This window comes from Neovison vison, chromosome 3 (genome assembly GCF_020171115.1).
Source record: "Neovison vison isolate M4711 chromosome 3, ASM_NN_V1, whole genome shotgun sequence".
Classification (NCBI taxonomy): domain Eukaryota; kingdom Metazoa; phylum Chordata; class Mammalia; order Carnivora; family Mustelidae; genus Neogale; species Neogale vison.
Genome location: NC_058093.1, coordinates 223,639,087 through 223,657,363, shown reverse-complemented (window position 1 = coordinate 223,657,363; position 18,277 = coordinate 223,639,087). Strand labels below are relative to the sequence as shown.

At 56.1% G+C, this 18,277-nt stretch overlaps 1 protein-coding gene across 2 annotated transcripts in view; it reads right to left on the bottom strand.

The window, feature by feature from the left end:
• The window catches only part of TRPV4 (transient receptor potential cation channel subfamily V member 4), a 33,720-nt gene extending 17,789 nt beyond the window's left edge, over window positions 1-15,931 (bottom strand). The window contains exons 1-2 of one of the 2 annotated variants that reach the window (XM_044244081.1): window positions 15,893-15,931; window positions 1,806-2,222 (exon numbers count right to left, since the gene is read on the bottom strand). In XM_044244081.1, the coding sequence (XP_044100016.1) occupies window positions 1,806-2,191 (386 nt within the window). In that variant the 5' untranslated portion in view covers window positions 2,192-2,222; window positions 15,893-15,931. Of the gene's footprint in view, window positions 1-1,805; window positions 2,223-15,268; window positions 15,341-15,892 lie in introns of those variants that run through there. The other variant, XM_044244080.1, reaches the window with a different exon arrangement.
• Between the last annotated feature and the right edge of the window lie 2,346 nt (window positions 15,932-18,277).

Genomic DNA, 18,277 nt, shown 5'->3' with positions numbered 1-18,277 from the left:
AGGTCCCGGGTTCAAGGCCCCCTGCACAGCAGGACACGGCACACGTTAGCGGACACTGAGGCTATTATCTGGCACCCACTGTGTGCCCCAGAGCCTGTGGGGGAGGGAGGAGGTTGGGGAGTAATGCCAAGCTACAGAGTCAGGTGGAGACAGGGCACAACCCGCAGGGTCTGGGACTGGCCAGTGGAGAGACAAAGTAGATGACCAGAGATATTCCCCTGCTCATTGGACAAACACCACTTGGACTCCTACTGCAAGAGACAAAAGCTGGGAGCAGCACTAGCCCGGGGGCCCAGGAAGAGCAAGAATCCTCTCTGTTGTGTCCCCACCCACCCAGCGCTGGCACATGTGGGGCACAGGAAGAACCTGTCCAAACGATCGAACAGAGGGTAGAGCAGAGAAAGACAGAAACAGAGACAGTGGGGGAGAGAGAAGAACTGAGGGGGAACAGCGACAGCGGCAGGTCGGCGGGGGGGAGACTGAGTCAGGAGGGGCTATAGGGGCAGAGAGAACCGGCAGCAGGCCAGGGGACGTGGACAGTTGCTCTCCTTCCTTCCTGGGCACCAGGCTGCACACCCCACTAGGGGCAGGGCCCCACACAGAGGAAGAAGTGCCCTCCTGAGATCGGGGCATCGACTGGGAGAGCACCTGGACAGCCCCCATTTTATCTGCTCCTGAGCTTGGAACCAAAAAATGAAATGAAAAGAACGCCCTCACTCCCACACCTCATTAGGTGGCATTCGGGGTCTCTGAAGACCTCAGTGCCTGCACAGCCCTCCTATGAGCTATTGGCCCTGACTGTCTGAGGTAGGGGTTCAGTGAGGGCTTGAAGAAGGGGTTCCAAGGATGAGGAAAGGGATGGAGCCTACCAGCTTCCAACAGGGCCTGAAAGGGATGGGGACCCTGGGGTGCTCTGCTGTCCTCTGAGCAGAGGTGAAACACACTGTCTGGTAGCATGTAGATGACCACAAGGCCTCATTCCTTGGGCACACCTACGCCCTCCAGCCTCTGGTCCTGGTACATGCATGTCGCTCCACTGGAACACCTTCTTCACCCCGTATGGCCACTCCTTCTCATCCCTTAGTATTGGGTTAAAATACTGACTCCTCCAAGAAGCCCTCCTGGACTACCTTTCCTGTATCAGTTCCTCTCTCTGCCTCAGCACCTCTCCCAACCCAAACTGTATGTTCATGTGCCTATTTACTTGCTTATTACCTGGCTCGCCCTCCAAAATGAAGGTGCCAGTGAAGGCTGCTCAGGGTCTAATCTCAGTTGGAGCAGGATCGGGTGTGGCTCGCCCCTAGAGCCACAGGGCCAACCGCACTGCCTGGCAAGTGGGCTGGGGGGGGGTGCTTGAGACACATGCACTACATGAATCACTGACTCAGTGAATAAAGAAAGGGGACAGCTCCTTACTGAGCAAGGGCTTCATCCAAGGGCATAAATGAGTCTGTGACCGGCAAGGAGGACTGGGGGGATCGGGCAACAACGGGCCATCTCCCGACTTCAAGACTGTCCTCTAGATACACAAAGAGGCCTGAGGGGGTTTGTTATGGGTTCCGGTGGGTGGGTGGCTGGAGCGATCGAGGGTAGAGGGGTATGGAAGGATGGACGGGCTGAGTGGATGAGCAGGTGGAAAGACGAGTAACTGGAGAAATGAATGGGTGGATGGTTGGATGATGGCTGAACAGACAAGTATACGGAAAAGTGGACAGTTGAGTGAACAGGTAGGAGAACGGAGGGATGGATGGGTGGTTGGACTTGACACAGAGGAAACCCTTGGCCAGGCGGCCCGTGATACTCACTCGACGACCTTCCTCCTCCACCGCTTGTTGTCACTGGGGTGGTGACGATAGGTGCCATAGTCAAAGAGCGAGTCCATGGGCGCCTTCTTGGGTCCCGGCACCACCGAGGACTCATACAGGGTGGACTCCAGGAGGTCGATGGGGTTGGGCACCCCCTTGCGGAAGGCACCCTGAAACTTCATGCGTAAGTTCGGCCGTGCATCCCCGGGGGCGGCGGGGCGGCCGGGGTCAGCCGGGGAAGGGGAAGGGGAGCCATCCTCGCCCTCAAACAGGTTGGCCAGAGAAGACAGGGGGAAGGCCTCACCGCCAGGGGTGCCGCTCTCATCTGTGGGGCTCTCGGCCACCTCCCCAGGCCCGGTGTGGGGGCCTTCGCTGGGATCTGCCATGCCGACCCACAACCCGTCTGCGCTGCTCTGCCTGCAAGGCAACAGGAGGAGAGTCAGGCGGAGCCCGGCCAGTGGTGGGGGCTCCAGGAAGCCCCCTCCCATGTGGGCAAACAGCACTGCTGCCAGCTGCTTCAAAGCCACCGTTGTAATGATAGGGGTGCGGGGTGACCACTCCCAGATGTGGTTGGCTGCCGGCCCCAGGCAAGGGCTGCAACAGGAGTCTCTTTTAGGGATCTAGAAATGCAAATGTGCCTCAGGTCCAACTACCCTGGGCATTAGGGGGAGGAAGAAGGGCCTCAGAGTCACCCCTGGGACCCCAAGCCTGGGGCCTGGGGCTTTACTCCCGCCCAACCTGGCCAGATTCAGAGCCCCACAGAGCAGGTAAAAAATCTGGGCACCACACTCAGCAACTGCGTGGCATTGGGCAAGTTGATTTCATGGCCTCAGTTTTCTCACCTGTAAAATGGGGGCGTCCAAGCAGAGAGCATGCCTTCCCATGGTCAGGCACTAACTAGAACATAACGATTAAATGCATGCTCCAGGCCCAGCAGGTGCTCAGAAAACAGAGGTGTGAACCCACTGCATAAGCCAGGGTTCCTCTGTCTCTCCTAGCGCCCATCCTCATGACTCCCCTTTTGCAGACCAGGAAACTGAGTTTCCTAGACTATAGCTAACTTACTATAGTGCAAAACCCTGGCTCTCCTGGGCCAAATGCCCGTCCCTTCCCTCCCCTGTTGTTTTGGCTAACTCCTACCCACCTGTGATCCCAGCTCAATTGTCCCTTCCTCTGGGAAGCCCTCCCTGACCATCTGTCCATGGGACTAGTTCATTCCCGGGCCATGAGCACCAGGAGGCAGGGAATGCTTCTGTCTTGTTCACTCCTGCGTCCCTAACACCTAGAAAGGTGCCACGTGGACAGAGGTGTGATGTGTTCCCATTTCTCAAATGGAGAAACTGGAGCTTTAAGAGGGGCCGTCACCCAGCTTTTAGGGAGAAGAGTTGGACTTGCACCCAGGTCTCCCTAGCACTGGGCCCGACAGTGAAGCAGGAGCAAGGGCGGGGAGGAGTAAGGCCCCTCAGGCTGGCTGGCAAGCCCCTGCCCTCTGCAGCGCACTGCTGGGCGGGCGGTGCTGAGCGCTGAGGGCTAGTTTCCTGGAACTTGCGCCATCCCACCCCGGCTGCAGGGAGATGTCTGAAAAGCTCTCTTTTCTATGTCTTCCTCTCCCTGCCCGACACATGAGCAGGGAAGCAAATAAACACTGCTTCCCGCCTTGTTTGTTTTGTGACTGCTTGAGGGGAGGCTAAGGCCGGAGAGGCAGGGGCACCACCAGAGGCCTCTGTTGGTGGGTACAGAGGAACTTACAGAGGGTCCCCTCTCCTGCTGGGGACTGGCCCTTTTCTGGGCACCAGTAGGAGGGAAAGCCTATACTCTAGAGTCACTCGGGCCTAGGTTCTAGGCTCAGCTGCTATTAACAAGCAGTGTGACCTTGGGAAAGTCACGTCAGCTCCCTGAACCTCAGTTTCCTCCCCTTTAAAATGGGTGCAAGGGGGCACCTGGGTGGCTCAGTGGGTTAAGCCGCTGCCTTCGGCTCAGGTCATGATCTCAGGGTCCTGGGATCGAGCCCCACATCGGGCTCTCTGCTCAGCAGGGAGCCTGCTTCCTCCTCTCTCTCTGCCTGCCTCTCTGCCTACTGTGATCTCTGTCTGTCAAATAAATAAATAAAATCTTAAAAAAATATATTTAAAAAAAAAAATTAAATGGGTGCAGGGGCGCCTGGGTGGCTCAGGATGTGATCTCAGGGTTATGAGATCAAGCCTTGTGTTGAGCTCTATGCTCAGAGGGCAGTCTGCTTGTCCCTCTCCCTTCCCCTTCTGCCCCTCCCCTCACTCTCTGTCTCGCTCTAAAAACAAATAAATAAAATCTTTAAATAAAATGAGATAAAATAAAATGGGAGTAAAGGCAGGAGCTTTTCATAGCCTTGTGGGAAGAATTCAGTGAGGTCAGGCATTTTCTGTGCCAACCCTGGGAATAAATCAGGGGCTTTCGATGAGTCTAATCAAAGGAGGAAGGAAGGGTTAGGAGCACAGGTGCTGAAATCAGACACACAGGGTTCCTGTCTTGGCCCTGGACTCCAGCCACTGTGTGATCTTGGACAAATCACTTCCTGTGTCTGGGTCTCCATTTCTCTCCGTGTAAAACCGGGGTGACCCCACATCTTCCTAGAGATCTTGGGAGGTGTCAGATGGCTTTGTTCCACAAGAATGAGAAGCATGTTAGGCAGGGACAGGAATCTACTGGGTGCAGGCATGGGGGGGTAGGTTGTACTTCTAGGGGCAATAGCTCTGCCCACCTCTCTGGGGACCTCCAGGGAGGGGAGGGAAGGCACTGAGGCACGTTCCTCTGTTGTCAACACCCTCCCAATTACCATACCCCTTTCCCCACTGGAGTCAGTGGGGAAATCTCCTGCTTCAGAGCGCTCCCAACCCCCAATCATGCCTGCACCCTGTCTACTAAGGAACCCCAACCCAGCCGGTATCCACTGTTTTGGAGGGCTCCACGATGAGGGGTCTAAATTCAGCCAAACCCAGGTTCAAATCTCCTCTCGGCCACTCTCTCCTTGCTCATAGTCTTAGGAAAGGCACGTGGGATCATTATTAGGGTTTAATTATGATAAAATCATAATTATGACAATGTACAGGGGAAACCCCGCTGCCCGGACAGATCTAGCCCAAGACATCAGCAGTGCTGAGGTAGGGGAACCTTGCCCTGAGGGATGTATGGCTCTCATTCCCATTTTACAGATGAGGATGCTGAGGGTCTGCGAGACTGAGTGACTTGCCCAGGGCCACAGCAGGCTAGTGGCAGAGCCTGGATCCAAATCTGAGCATTTGGCTGCCAAGCTTGGGCTACCCTAAGCCCTGGGTTGACTGGGTCCTGCATGGCCACCAGGCACCATGTCAACCACTGATGGTATCTTGTTCAAGCTGCACAAATGCTGGGAGCTAAGGATGATCTCCACCAGCCCATGCCAGTCTCTCTGAGCCTCAGTTTCCCTACCTGTCAAATGAGGGTAGTGGCGACAGCCTCCATCCCTCAGGGCTGCCATGACATAAGGCCCATCACAGGCCTCTTGGGCTCCTAATGAAGCACTGGCGAATGCTTCCATTGCCATCATCACCATTGTGTGTGATATACGGCATGTTAACTTGCCCTCCTCACTCCCCTCCCCACGCACAGGCACATGCAGAACTGCAGCCTGCAACCCCCTGCCCCCATGCCGGCCCATGAAAGCCTGGCCAACAAAGCTGGGCCCCAGCTCCCATTTCACAGCTAAGGGCACTGAGGCCCCCAGAGGCCACCCAGGAGCAAATGGCCATGAAGAAGGCTTCTCGATCCTAAGCCTGGGCTCCTTCCACACAGCCCATGCCGGTGTACACGCCAGGGAGCATGTGTACATGCACACGTGTGTGCGCACACACACACACACACACACGCACGCACGCACAGCCCACTCTGCTGCTCTCTCACCATTCTATACCCAAACACTACCCTGTCCTTTGCGGTCAGGAAAAGAGTTCCCTCCCTGTTCTAATTTGCCCTGTAGGCTGCTATTACACGTTCCAAACCCATGCCAGGCTTGGGACGGAAGGGGGTGCGGGCAGGGAAGAAAGGCAGAGAGTCCCCGTGGGCCTCATCAGGGCGGGAACGTCATGTCTACTTCTCTGTGTCTTTCCCTGCGCGATGTGCACACACGTGTGCATGTGCCCGTGGTGAGCCCCTGGGGGCTGCCCCACCTAGAAGGCCTGCACAGCAGGCAGCTCCCAGCTGGCACCAGGCCCACTAGAGGCTCAGCGGAGGGTGGGTATGCCTGAGTAGGAACCTCCCCACTCGCTGAGCGTCACTGAAACCAGTCAATTTCACGTGTTGTTTTAAGCATTGAGCTTCGCTTCCAAACATAAAAACCAGATTGTGGTCCATGCAGAGGGAGGCCAGACAGGACGAATGGAGGGGGATCGGAATCTCAGGGCCCAAGGAAAAGGATTAGAAACCACTCCTCTATTCATTTACTCGCCAAATGATTCCTGGAACCTACGGAGTGCCAGGTACAGAGGACACAGAGAAAAACCTGGCCCATCTGGGGCTGATCTTCTGATGGGGGGACAGATTAAACAGCCAGACAAAGCAAGGAGCAGTCATGTCCAGTGGTGTCAGAGTGGTATAGACCAGAGGGGCTCAGGAGTGACGGGGTTAAGGTCCCGAGCAGGGTGAGGAGACACAGTACTGACCCAGGGTCCCCAAGCCCCCCTCTCTGCCCCAACAGAGGCTCCGGGCTTTCCAGGAAAATAGCCAAAAGCCACACATTGTGCTCTGACGGACCTGGGGACTCAGTTGGGGCAACCAAACCCACTCTCTCCCCTAGAGGTCCCCTGGGATGGAACTAGTGGGGAGTGGAAAGAGTTTTGATCAGACAGATCAGGGGGTCGGCTCCCCCACCCACCACTCTTGAGCTGCGTGACCTTGAGCAAGTGACTTAGCCTCTCTGTGCCTTGCCTTCCTCCCCTGTCAATGGGGACCTTAACTGGGTCATTGTGCGAACTGCACAAGTCAAGTCAAGCCCCTGGCACAGAGGAAGCCCTCAGTAAACAGCGAACCACAAGCCTAAGTGAAAGGCAGGTCCCTTCTCTCTGAGAATCTCAGGTCCAATAGGGGGTTAAGGTCTCCTGAGCCTTTCACCTGCCCCCTCCTCATGCAGTGGGTGGAAGAAAGGGCCCATCCTCACCATTGCCTGTAGCTTTGCCTGATCTCATGGAAACTCTGGCACGTATTTGTCAAATCCCATCCTCCTGATTCCATGACCTAGGAAAGCTGCTTAAATCTGGTGGCAAGTTTGGGCGTGCAAAACTGCTCTACCCCAGGGGGAAGAATTCCAGGGAGCTAGTTCCTCTCTGATCTCTCCCTTCTGGGATCAATTCACCCCAATGGGCATCTATTGAGTGCCACCTGTTTGCAAAGCATTCAGGGAAGCATAAAAGCATGGAACCTCACTAAAGAGTCTGGAAGAACATGGATTTTCCCCCTCCAGATCTTTGCCAGGGCTGCCCCCACTTCCTCCCCCTGGCTGGGGCTCCTTGCTCGGGTCCCCTCTTCATAGACCTCTCCTGTGAAAAGCCTCTCTGACCTCCAGTCTCAACCAGCTCCCTTGTTCATTCATAGAGCACTCAATACGTGCCTCCCTTTATAGCTCCTGTGTGATTCAACTTGTACATTGACTTGTATTATTCCTTTAGTCACCTTCTCTCTTCTCTGGAGTGTCAGCTCCACAGGGAAGGACTCCTGTGTATCTGTTGTCTCCCCAGCTCCCAGCACCATGCTGGGGGCAGAATGGGGAGTCTGTAAATATTTGTCACCTTGAACTGTAAGGCAGGAGCCCTCTGAAGTCCCCAGAGGATACAGGCATGGGGAAGCAGCATTAACTCCTCCGATGGGGACACAGACAGGGACATGGATGGGCTGCAAGGAGGGGTGGCCAGGACTGGGCCAGCTTGAATGCGGGCAGCAGGGTCTAATGAGAAAGTGCAGGCGGCACTAGGGAACAGCCTGGGCTGAGACACTGGGACAAAGAAGGCAGAGGAAGAAAAGACAGGTGAGTGGGTGTGGGATGCGTAGGTGGGTGGGAAGCAGGTAGACCTCGGGAGAGGTATGGGGCTCCTACATGGACCCAGGGCACTTCCTCCTCCCTCCAATTTGGGGCTCTGTGCCCAACCTGTGGGGCCCCTGCTTCCTGCGGTCCCCTGGAATAAACAAGACTGCAAGCACCTGTCATTCCCGGTCAGTCTTGGAGGGGCGGTGTGGGTGAGGAAGGGGTTAGGAAAACGGGGATCCCACAGAGACAACACCAGCTCTGTCCAACTGCCCCCCCACCTTCCCAGTAAGGAAACTGAGGCTCAGAGAGGCAGGGTCACTTCAACAGTGTTGGCCAGCTCCTGAGGGGGAAGACCAGGAGTCACACCAATGTGGTCCCCAGGATCTGTGCCTCCAATGGACACTTGACAAGGACTGGGAACGCCAGAAGGGAAGGGTGAAGCAGGAGTTGGAGGAAGGGGTGCTAGATGGCTGGTGGGGACCACAGGCCCCCAAGGCAGATGGCCGGCTCACCAGCTGTGTGGCCCTGGGCAAGTACCCTTGGTCTTCCTGTGCCTTGGTTTCCCCACCCCTACGAGGCGATGGTCAGAGCACCTACTCCAGGGACTGCTGTGGGCTTAAATGAGATAAATGTATAAAATACTCAGCGCAGGACCTGGGGGAGAATGCACGCTCCGTAAAGACTGGCTGTTTTAACATCGTTGGTACCACTGTATTATTATTATTATTATTACTATTACTACCATTATTATTTTTTATTAATTGTTGTCAGAGGGCAGAGGAACAAAGAGACAGAGGACCAAGGAAGGTATGCCTGCCCGGGAGGGCAGAGTGGCCAGGCCCAGAGCCTGGGACCACAGCCACCTCAGAGCAGCCACGGCTGGGAGCAGCAGGCTGGGAGCTCAGCCCCTTGGCCAGGCGATGCCCGTTGCCTGCCAGGCTGCTTGAGGCTCCCTGGCTCCCTGCGGGCGGCAGCAGCAGGGGGCATCCCGCCATGCCAGGCACCTTCCCCAGCCAGCCTGTGTTTACCTAGCAGGTCTCGGCCCAGCCCGCTTCCTGTTTGCTGCACAGTGGCTGCCTGTCCGGGGCAGACAGAGCCCCAGTGTCCTGTCATCCCCCTCACACCCAGGAGAGTGTCCCCCTCAAGCTCACACCACCCAGGCGGGGCACTCACCCAGGGTGAGTCACCAGGCCCCACAGAGGGCAAGGCTGGTGTGGCCACTGCAGGCCCTCATTGGGACATCATGCAGGTCCTTGGCTGGAGGGGCTCTGACCATGTGCGCAGACACCACTGTGAGCTTTCTCGGGTGGCCATTCACTTCCGAGGGCCCCGCGCCCTGGGTAGGAGACCCCAGGAGGTAGTGCGGCTCAGTGCTTTCAAGAGCATGTACCGTGCAACCCAGAAGGCCACACGGTGTGGGATTCCATTTACAAGAAATGTCCAGAATGGGCAAATGCATGGAAACAGACAGCTGATTCGTAGTTCCAAGGGCTGGGAGGGAGCATGGGGATGGTGACTGCTATGGGTCTGGAGTTCCTTTTTGGGGGTATGAAAATGCACTGGAACAGAGAGTGGGAATGTCTGTCCAACTCTGAACACAGTAAAAAACAAAACAAACAAAACCCGACAAAACAAACAAAAAAACTACTGAATTGTACACTTTGAAAGGTTGAATGGTATGGTACGTGAATTACATCTTGATATCCCTGCCTGGCTCGGTGACCTTGGGCAAGTGGCTTCCTTGCCCTGAGCCTCAGTTTCCTCGGTACAACATGGGAATGTCCTGAGTACTGTAAAGGGTCCAGGACGGGGTCTAACCCAAAGCAGAGGCTCTCCCTGTCCCAGGAGGCTCTGCCTCCTTCCATGTCCTCACCCGCTTCCATCAGAGCACAGTTACAGGATTCCACCCAATGTTCAGCACGGGAGGTGGGAGCCTTCAAGAGCTCAGGACTCCCTTCTCTCTGACCCAGCCCCCCTCCCAGAGGACAGTCAAGCACCAGAAACTCCCAGAGGGGATTTTCTAGCCTCAGGAATGGCTTGACCCATGTTCTATTTCCCACCTGCCACTCTCAGGCTGGGTGGCCTTGAGCAAGTACCTTCTCTCTGGGCCTCAGTTTACTCATCTATAAAATGGGGGGAATATACACCTCTACCCATATTTGCTTTAGAATTTCTTGTTGTACCATACAGTCAAGCTTTAAATTAAAGAATAAAAGGACAGCTCCTGCCCCAAAGGGCTGGTATAGGGATTGAATGAGATTATTCAAGAGTGTGGGACCGTTCCTGGTGTCTAATAAGTGCTCAACAAGTAGTATTTGTTTTGGGGGGGATTGTGAACATGCCCTCTGTTCACAGCTGGAGAGATGAGGCCCAGAGAGGGCATGGCGGATTGGGCTCTGAGACCCAGACTTCCTGGCTCCAAGGCCAGGGCCGGTGATGATGTTCGGAGACCTTACCTTCCAAAAGAGTTTTCTCGCCCCAGATGTCCCTCTCTTACCATCTCGGGGAGGCTATCAGGACGGGCATGGCCCCATTTCCCAGCTGGGAGGCTGAGTCCCAGAGGGGACAGGACCCCACCCACCCTCACGGGCATCCCTCACCTCATTCCCATGTGCAACCGGCCCGAGGCTAACAAGTCAAAGGAGTGAGCAGATCCCCAGAGAGCGAATGGGTCCACCAGGAGCCCAGAAAGGAAGCCAAAGCCACAGAAAGAACGGTTTGAGATCCTCTCTCTGCCCCGGCCTACCCCTCCACCAGCCTATGCCAACAGCAGGCCGAGTCTCTGGGTAACTGCTTAAAATTGTGGCTGAGGATCATGCCTGAAATCCCACCATAAGCAGGGTCTGCCCTCATCGGAACATTCCACACATCCCCTTCTCCCTGTCCTAAACCAAGTAATGAATCCAGAAGTCAGGTATTATCGTCTCCATTCTCAGATGGATAAACTAAGTCCTGGGGGAACAGAGGCGGGCTTCTAGCCACCCAACACCTCCCCCTCACTGAGCACCTTTGCATTCGCCCCTCATCTGAGATAGGCATTGTCACCGTCCTCATGTCACGTGGGCGCCAACTGAGGCTTGGAGAGACGAGAGACTCAGCCGAGGTCACAACGCAACGAGAAGGGAATGTGGCTAGGGTACCAACCATCTGCTTAGAAACCCGTGTCAGCTCATCACTTCGGGGTCCCCGAAGTCCTCTCTCCAGGGTCACCCTCTTCTAAACGTCACCACTCCTGGAGCTCGGCAGGCAGCTGGGGCAGTGGAAAGGAGCTGGAGCACTTCAGACAGACACACTTGGAGTTTGAATCTCAGCTCTGCTGCCTTGTAGCTGTGGGATCCCCAACAGGTCACATCACCTCTCTGAGCCTCCGTTTCCTCTTCTCTAATAGGGAGCTAAGCACAGCACCCACCCCTGGGTCACCTGGTCATTGTGGGCATCAGAGCATCATACAGTGCAGCCGTGAGGACTGTGTGGGGCACGATGGCAGCTCTTCTGTTCCTGTCCCCGCTGAGTGCCCAGAGCCTAGAACACACCCTGGCACTTAGTAGCTGCTCAAGATAGACTTGCTGAATGAATGAATGAACTCACAGACACAAATGAACCTTTTTGCCCAATGAACCAGCTCGCTGGCTAACTTCCTTCCTCTCTCCCAACCTTCAACAGCTCATTTATTGTGCAACTACTGTGTGCTGGGCTCTCTGACCTGTGAGACCACATCCCGCCAGGAGGGCGACAGTGAGCATGAACCCATTTTGCAGAAGAAGAAATTAAGGCTCAAGGAGACCAGGACACTCGCCCAAGCCCACTTGGTCTCCAAGCCAAGTAGGGGCTTTCTGCTGATGCCCCTGCCTTATTGAGATATGTCTGTTCAATCATTCCTTCCTTCGTTCACTCTGTCTACTGGTATTCCCAAGCTCCTTATCTTTGCAAGGGTCCAGTGTATCCCCCTGGACTGAAGTCAACTGGCCCCTTGCCCAGTGGGGTCTCCCCTGAGCCTGTGGGGCCCACTCGGGGCATGCGGTGGAAGTCTGCTCCCCCATCATACACACACATGAGGAGCTGTCCCAGAGGTGGTCAGGCCTCCCGGTCATCTGGGTGGAACCCAGGCCACTCCACCCTCAGGGAAAAACAGGCACCCGGGAGACTGAGGAGCCCTTTGTGTCAGGGGGAGTCAGGGAGGGCGGCAGGCAGGGCGGGCGGCCGTTACTCACCACCCAAAGAAAAATAAGAGTATGCCCATTTGGTCAATGGCTTGCCTGTCTGCCCCACCAGTTACACCCTCCTCCTTCTGTCGTCTTTCTTATCCTCTGATCTCATCAGGAGCAGACCCCAGATCCATTTATGGAGAGCTTCCTATGGCCCTGGTGTGGTGTCTGGCCCTCCATCACCAATGAAGAAACTTGCTCAGAGAGGCGGGGTGACCTACTTGGGATCACACAGCCAGCTGCGGCCAGGGGCTAGGGACCGAAAGAGGAAGCAAATGATCAGGAAGGGGCTCCGCAGCAGGAAGGAAGTTGGAGTCATAGTGAAAGTAGGGGGCTGGCCTCTCTTCCTCATTCCTGTTCAGCCAGAGTGTCAGGACCCAAGGGAAACCCAGGCAAAGGGAATCCAGGCTGGGACAAGAACAGCGGCCAGAATTACCCAAATCCCCCTCCAGCAGACAGAGCTCAGACCTCCAGCAAATCCCAGGCTGCAACCCCAGGAAGAGAGAGGTCAAGCTACCTTCCAAGGTCACACAGCAGCAAGCGGCAGAACTGGACCAAGGTGGGTCAGACTCCAAGGTAGAAGTTCTTCAGGGACCCAAAGGGAACAGAGTCACTAAGATCTGGCTTCCAGATCCAGCTCTGCCTGGAGCCCTGAGTAAATTGCTTCGCCCTTGGAGACTCAGTTTCCCCAGCCATAAAATGAGATCCAGCCTTCCTGCCTCTGCCCACCAGCAGTGGGGGCCAGGCTGTGACATCACCAAGATGAGCATCATGTGACAGACACTGTCTATCCACTAAACGATTAGCTAAGTATGAAACGTTGACTGCTCCTGGCACTCAGTCAAGGCCTGTAAATATCTCACGGCTGAAAAGGCATCGTCCTTTGTCCAAATGCAAGTCTAGCTTTGCCTCTGCTCCCTTCCGCCTGCCTGCCTGGCACAGAGGGGCTCTCAGAGGCTGCCACTGGGATGAGCTGGAGGAAAGCATGTCCAGGAAAAGGCCAGGGAAACAGAATGAGGAAGAGGATAGTGCTTTGGAGCCCCACCTGTGTGCCTCGGATTGCCTTGGCAAAGTGGGAACCGGAAGCCCTGTTTGACAGACAAGGAAACTGAGGCTCAGAGAGGCCTGGTGACTTGCCTGAGCTTCCCTGGAGAAGAAGCAGCTGACGTAGGACTTAAGGCGGGGCCTGCCTGAGCCACCAGGGTTCTCTCTCTCTCTACACTGCAGTCTCTTACCCCATGACCCCGGGTCAGGACAAATGGGGACAGGCCACCTTGGAAGTTAAGGGTGTGGATTTTGGAATCAGGTGAACAGAGTGCAGATTCCAGCTCTGCCCCTCCCCAACTAAAAGACCCCACAGCAAGCAACTGCACTACCCAGACCTCAGCTCCTCCCTCGCAAAAATGGGTACAATTATAGTTTTGTCTCCAAATGTACTAAGAGTGTTTGGGCCAGGGCCTGGCATACAGAAGTGTTCACTAAATGCTCACGACCATCATAAGGACCACGAAAGCAGCCCAGGCTTGGCTAAAGTGAGGCGGAATATTGTACCCGGTGCTCCAAGCACTAGCTGCGGGATCTCAAGAGATCGGAATTAATCTTTAACAGGTGAATTCCGCTCTAAATGGGTAAGCATTCCAGAAGGCCTGCTGGCATGCAGTGTTCTCTTGGCTCCCCCAGATCTGGTGTGTGACAAGAAGTGGAGCCAGGGATTTGGGGAGGGGCCTGGGGTATCTTTCCCAGGGGGGAAACTGAGGCAGAGAGCAGGTCAGGGGCCTGTGAGGGGTCAAGATGGCCACTCACACAAACTCCCCCTCCATCCAAGGAACAGATGATGAAGCTCAAAGGACTCGGGCCCTCTCAACAACGTGTCCAGTCCCTCCACTGGGCAGTAGACATTACGGCGCACCTGCCCTGTGCCAGGCCCCATGAAACCAGCTCTCAAGTGGGTCTCTCCCTCCTAGGTCTTCTGCCGGCCACGCCTCTCCAGTCGCCAACCTGGGCCTCCCGTCTCCTGCCTGAATGACTTCCCCAGCCTGGGGACCTGCCTCCTTGCCTGGCTCCCACTACCCTTGGCCAGAGGGACCCTTCCAGACCACACACCCAGCATGTCCCTCCCAGCCTGGTCTTCAGGGCTTCTGGGTCTGATCTAGCCCTGCCTGCCCGATCCCTTGCCCTTCCTGTCCACATCACGCATTCCAGGCCAAAAGAACCATGTCTTGGCTCTACAAAGTCTAGTTTTACCTACCTGGCAACAGGTAGTGCCCTTCCTTTGCTAGTACCCTTCTCTTGATCTGAATGCCTTTCCCCCAGTCTGCATTTACTCTTGGAGGTGTGGCTCAACCCCCCACCTGGATCAAGCCCTCCCTGATCCCTTCCCAGACTGCTGTCTCACCCCACAGCCTTCTCTCCTGGCTCCCATTCATTCAACAGCACACATTTGCAAAGCATTTACCACACCTGCTCACCTTGCCAGGTGCCCACAGGTGGAAGCAGCCGAGGCCCCGCTCCCACCAGGTGAGGCAGCAGGCGCCCAGTGACCCCCTCCCCAGCAGTAAGGCTCCAGATTTCTCCAAGGGAGCCCCAGGCACCTTTTCAGAAGCTCTCACCCTCATGCCCTTGCCCTCAGGTGCCATTCCCTACACCTGGGAGCACTCCATGCCAAAGGACCCCACCTCCACCTTACACCCCTGACCCTGACCGGTCCAGGAGAGCCATCTGCCATTTGTTTTGGGAGCCCCTCCCCCTGCGATTTACCAACAAAGTTTGGAAAGAGGGGTTCCCCGCTGTTATTCAAACAGAGTGAACTAGGAAAATGAGGGAATGACCAATTAGCATTAAGAAGCCCAGGCTGGCGCTGAGCGAGGCCATCTGTCCTCACCATATCCCTAGGGTGGCCCTAAGTCCATCCCCATTTCAGAGACTGACCCAAAGTCACTCAGTAGCAGGGGTGGGAGGAACGGGGGCCACACAGGCCCCACTTCTAACCCTGCAGGTGACCCGGACCTGACCCTTCTCCTTGACTTCTCTAAAGAGACCTCCTTTTCACCTTCCTCCCTGGTAGTCAAGGAGTCACCCCCCGCCCCCGTTCTTGGCCCCCAGATAAAGTGGCAAAGCTTAAATCCTCCAGTGGTTCTTAGCGTCCCCAGAAGGAAGTCACACATGACATCACACGTCCCCAGCCCCAGCAGAGCCCCCAAAGGCACAACCCCTCCCCTATAACTCACAGGGCACCCCAGGGCACCAGGCAGAGAGCTCCAGGGGCATGTGGTTGGTATCTCCAGGCAAGTGGGGTGTGAGAAGTCTCCTTCTGCCCTCCCGGACCTCCCCAGAGTCTAGAGGCAGAGGTGGAGGTTAAAGATTGTCCTGCCTCTTGGGGGGAAGAGCCATCTCTGGGCCTAACGAAGGCTAACTAAGAAGTGGGCTTTGGAAGTTCCAGACTTCCAATTCCCTCCTGCTTGCTTCCCAGTAAAGGGGAAACCTCAGCCCCCCACCTTCCACCCGCCCCCAAAATGGGGGTGCTCCCAAGGTGGGCTGCAGGGCCTCCTAACTTTGGGTTCCTGGGCTTGGATCTCGAGGACTCCGGGACCTCCCTCCTGCAAACTCGCGACCCCAAGGACCACGACGGCGCCCATTTCACAAGTGATAAAACTAAAGCCCAGAGTAGGTGGGGGTTTGGCCGGCCCAAGGGCACCGGGCAGGGTGGCAGCAGCTGGCGGGACCCCGCGCCTCGCTCCTGAGCCCTGGGCCCGGAGTTTGGAACCTTGGAGAAGTCCCCAGGGGAGCGAGAGGACCTCGGCTGAGCATGCCCTCCCGGGATCCCTCGCCCCGAGGGCCCAAGCCCCGCTCACCTCCAGGACGGCGCGGCGCTTCCTGAATCCCGGCCGCCCGGCGCCCGCCCGCCCGGCGCGACTCTCCTCCCCCGGCTCAGGTTCCAGCGCCGCGCGCCGCCCCCGGCTGCCCCCGCCCCGCCGATCGCTGAGTCTGCCGGGGCGGGGGCGAGGGCGGGCCCCCCTCCTGGGAAGCGGGGCGTCACGATAATAGCGGCCCGAGGGCCCTGGCGCTTCCCTGGGTGGGCTCCGCTTGGGACCCTGAGTTCCCTCCGGGGCTCTTGATCCCGCCACCCGGGGGCTGCCTCCCCTCTGGTAACGGGCGAGGCGGTCCTCGGTGCATTGGCTCATTCATTCAGCAGACAGTTCACTGGGACGCGGGCCCCCGGGCCCGTGCCCTTAGGTCGCTCCCAGTCCCGCAGGCGAGGTGCAGGAGTGGCACAGGGAGTAGATAGAGAGTCTGCTGTCTGGGGCTAAATAAATGTGAGCTCCCTTTCTTCACCTCTTTACCAGCACGTGGCATGCAGCCCGGCACCTAGGAGGTGCTCAGGTGTGTTTTTTTATTGGGTGGTGAAGGTGAGCCCCTACCTGCAGTCTGGCTTTTTACTCCAGCCACTTGAATGCCTCCACGGGACGGGCAGCTCACTTCTACTGGGGTTGGTTGGAAGCCTAGTGGGCCTGAGCTCCAGGTCCAGGCTCCCTGAGCCCACACTCTGGCTCTGGACTCATCCCCTGAGCAGCCAATCGTTCCACCTCAGAGCCTCAGTGTCCCCACTGTAGAGTGGGGAATAGCTATGTTGTTCCCCACCTCCCACAGTCCTGGGTTAGATGCTGGGAGCTCCCGGTATGTTCAGGGCACTAGGAATGTTTTTAGCCCTTTTATCATTATTTTTTTTTATTAAATTGAGCCAACTCCCCAAAGACAGCGGGGTAGGTCCTTCCCTCCTTGGCCTGCAAACAGAAATAGCTCCCATACGGTGTGGTTCGGCAGCTAGGAAGTGGAATTTTGAAATTGTTGGAAAGAAAGAGAGAGAGAATCCAAACAGAAGCCACGTGTTCATACTACAAGTGCAAGACATTTACAAAAAGAAAGAAAGGAAGGAAGGAAGAAATAAAGAAAGGAAAAGAAAAGAAAGAAAGAAACTTTAATGATTAACTCAGTAAGCACAAGTGGAAATTCCTTTTGAGGGAGGGGTTGCTGTGCCCACTTTACAGATGGGAATCTTGGAGAGGACTTTGGCGTCTCAGAAAGCTGCTGCCTCCATAACGGAGAACATTTTCCTGCTGGGTCTCCAGGATCTTAGCCCAAACAAGCAGCTATCTGGCTTGGGGTGAGGAATGTAAACAGAGGAGGGTCTGGGCATGCCTTCCCGACAGAAAGCCTCTCTCTGGCTGGGGCTGGACCCAGCTGGGAAGCGGAGGGGGTGGCAGGAAGACTAATCCAGAGTTCATTCCTGTAGGGAGCCCCCCACCCCCCACCATGAAAAGAAAAGGATAAGGATGATCCTGGCTACCAGGAGGCTGATGGAGACAACTGTAGGAGAAGGGGCCAGGGCTGGTATCCACTCTTCCCTGAAGTCAGGGGGAAGTGGCATGAGCCCTCAGTCCTGGTGTCTCTAGCCCAGCTCCCTCCTGACCCTCACTTCATGGACTGGACAACTGAGGCCCCGTGCAAGGAAGGAACTCATCTTGGGCCAGGAGGCTGGATCTTGGCCTCTGGCTGATTCACTGGGAGGCTGTGAGCAAGAGCCTCCCTGCCCCCGGTGCCTGTGCCCTCATCTCGAAAGCAGTACTGGTTTCCATGAAGCAAGGGACCATGTCCATCTTGCTGACAGTCGCGGGTCCCATTCTGGGCACTCAGTAGCCTCTTTAAAAGCACTGGTGGAGGAGTGTCTAGGTGGATCTGTTGTTAAGCGTCTGCCTTCAGCTCAGGTCATGATCCCCAGGGTCCTGGGATCAAGCTCCACATCAGGCTCCTTGCTCAGTGGCTCAGGGGGAAACCTGATTCTCCTTCTCCCACTCTCCCTGCTTCTGTGCCCTCTCTTGCTGTGCCTCTCTCTGTCCAATAAATAAGTAAAAAACTTAAAAAAAAAAAAAAAAGTACCAGTAGAACCGGAGGTAGGGGTGGGGATGGGGAGTCTGCGTGTGCTGGAGACAGAGCTTCAGTTTTAGGAGATGAAAACTCTTCCAGAGGTGGATGGTGGCGACGTTTGCACGACAGCCAGAATGTACTTCACGCCACTGACTGCACTTCAAAATGGCTTCATGTGGTGAATTCTGTTATGGGCATTTTACCACCGTAAAAAAGCAATGGTGGGGGGTGGGAGGGAGGGGTGGGGGAGAGAACTACTGGTTGATTGAGAGCATGAAGGTCTGCCTTGCCGGGAAGGGGTGAGTAGGAAGAGC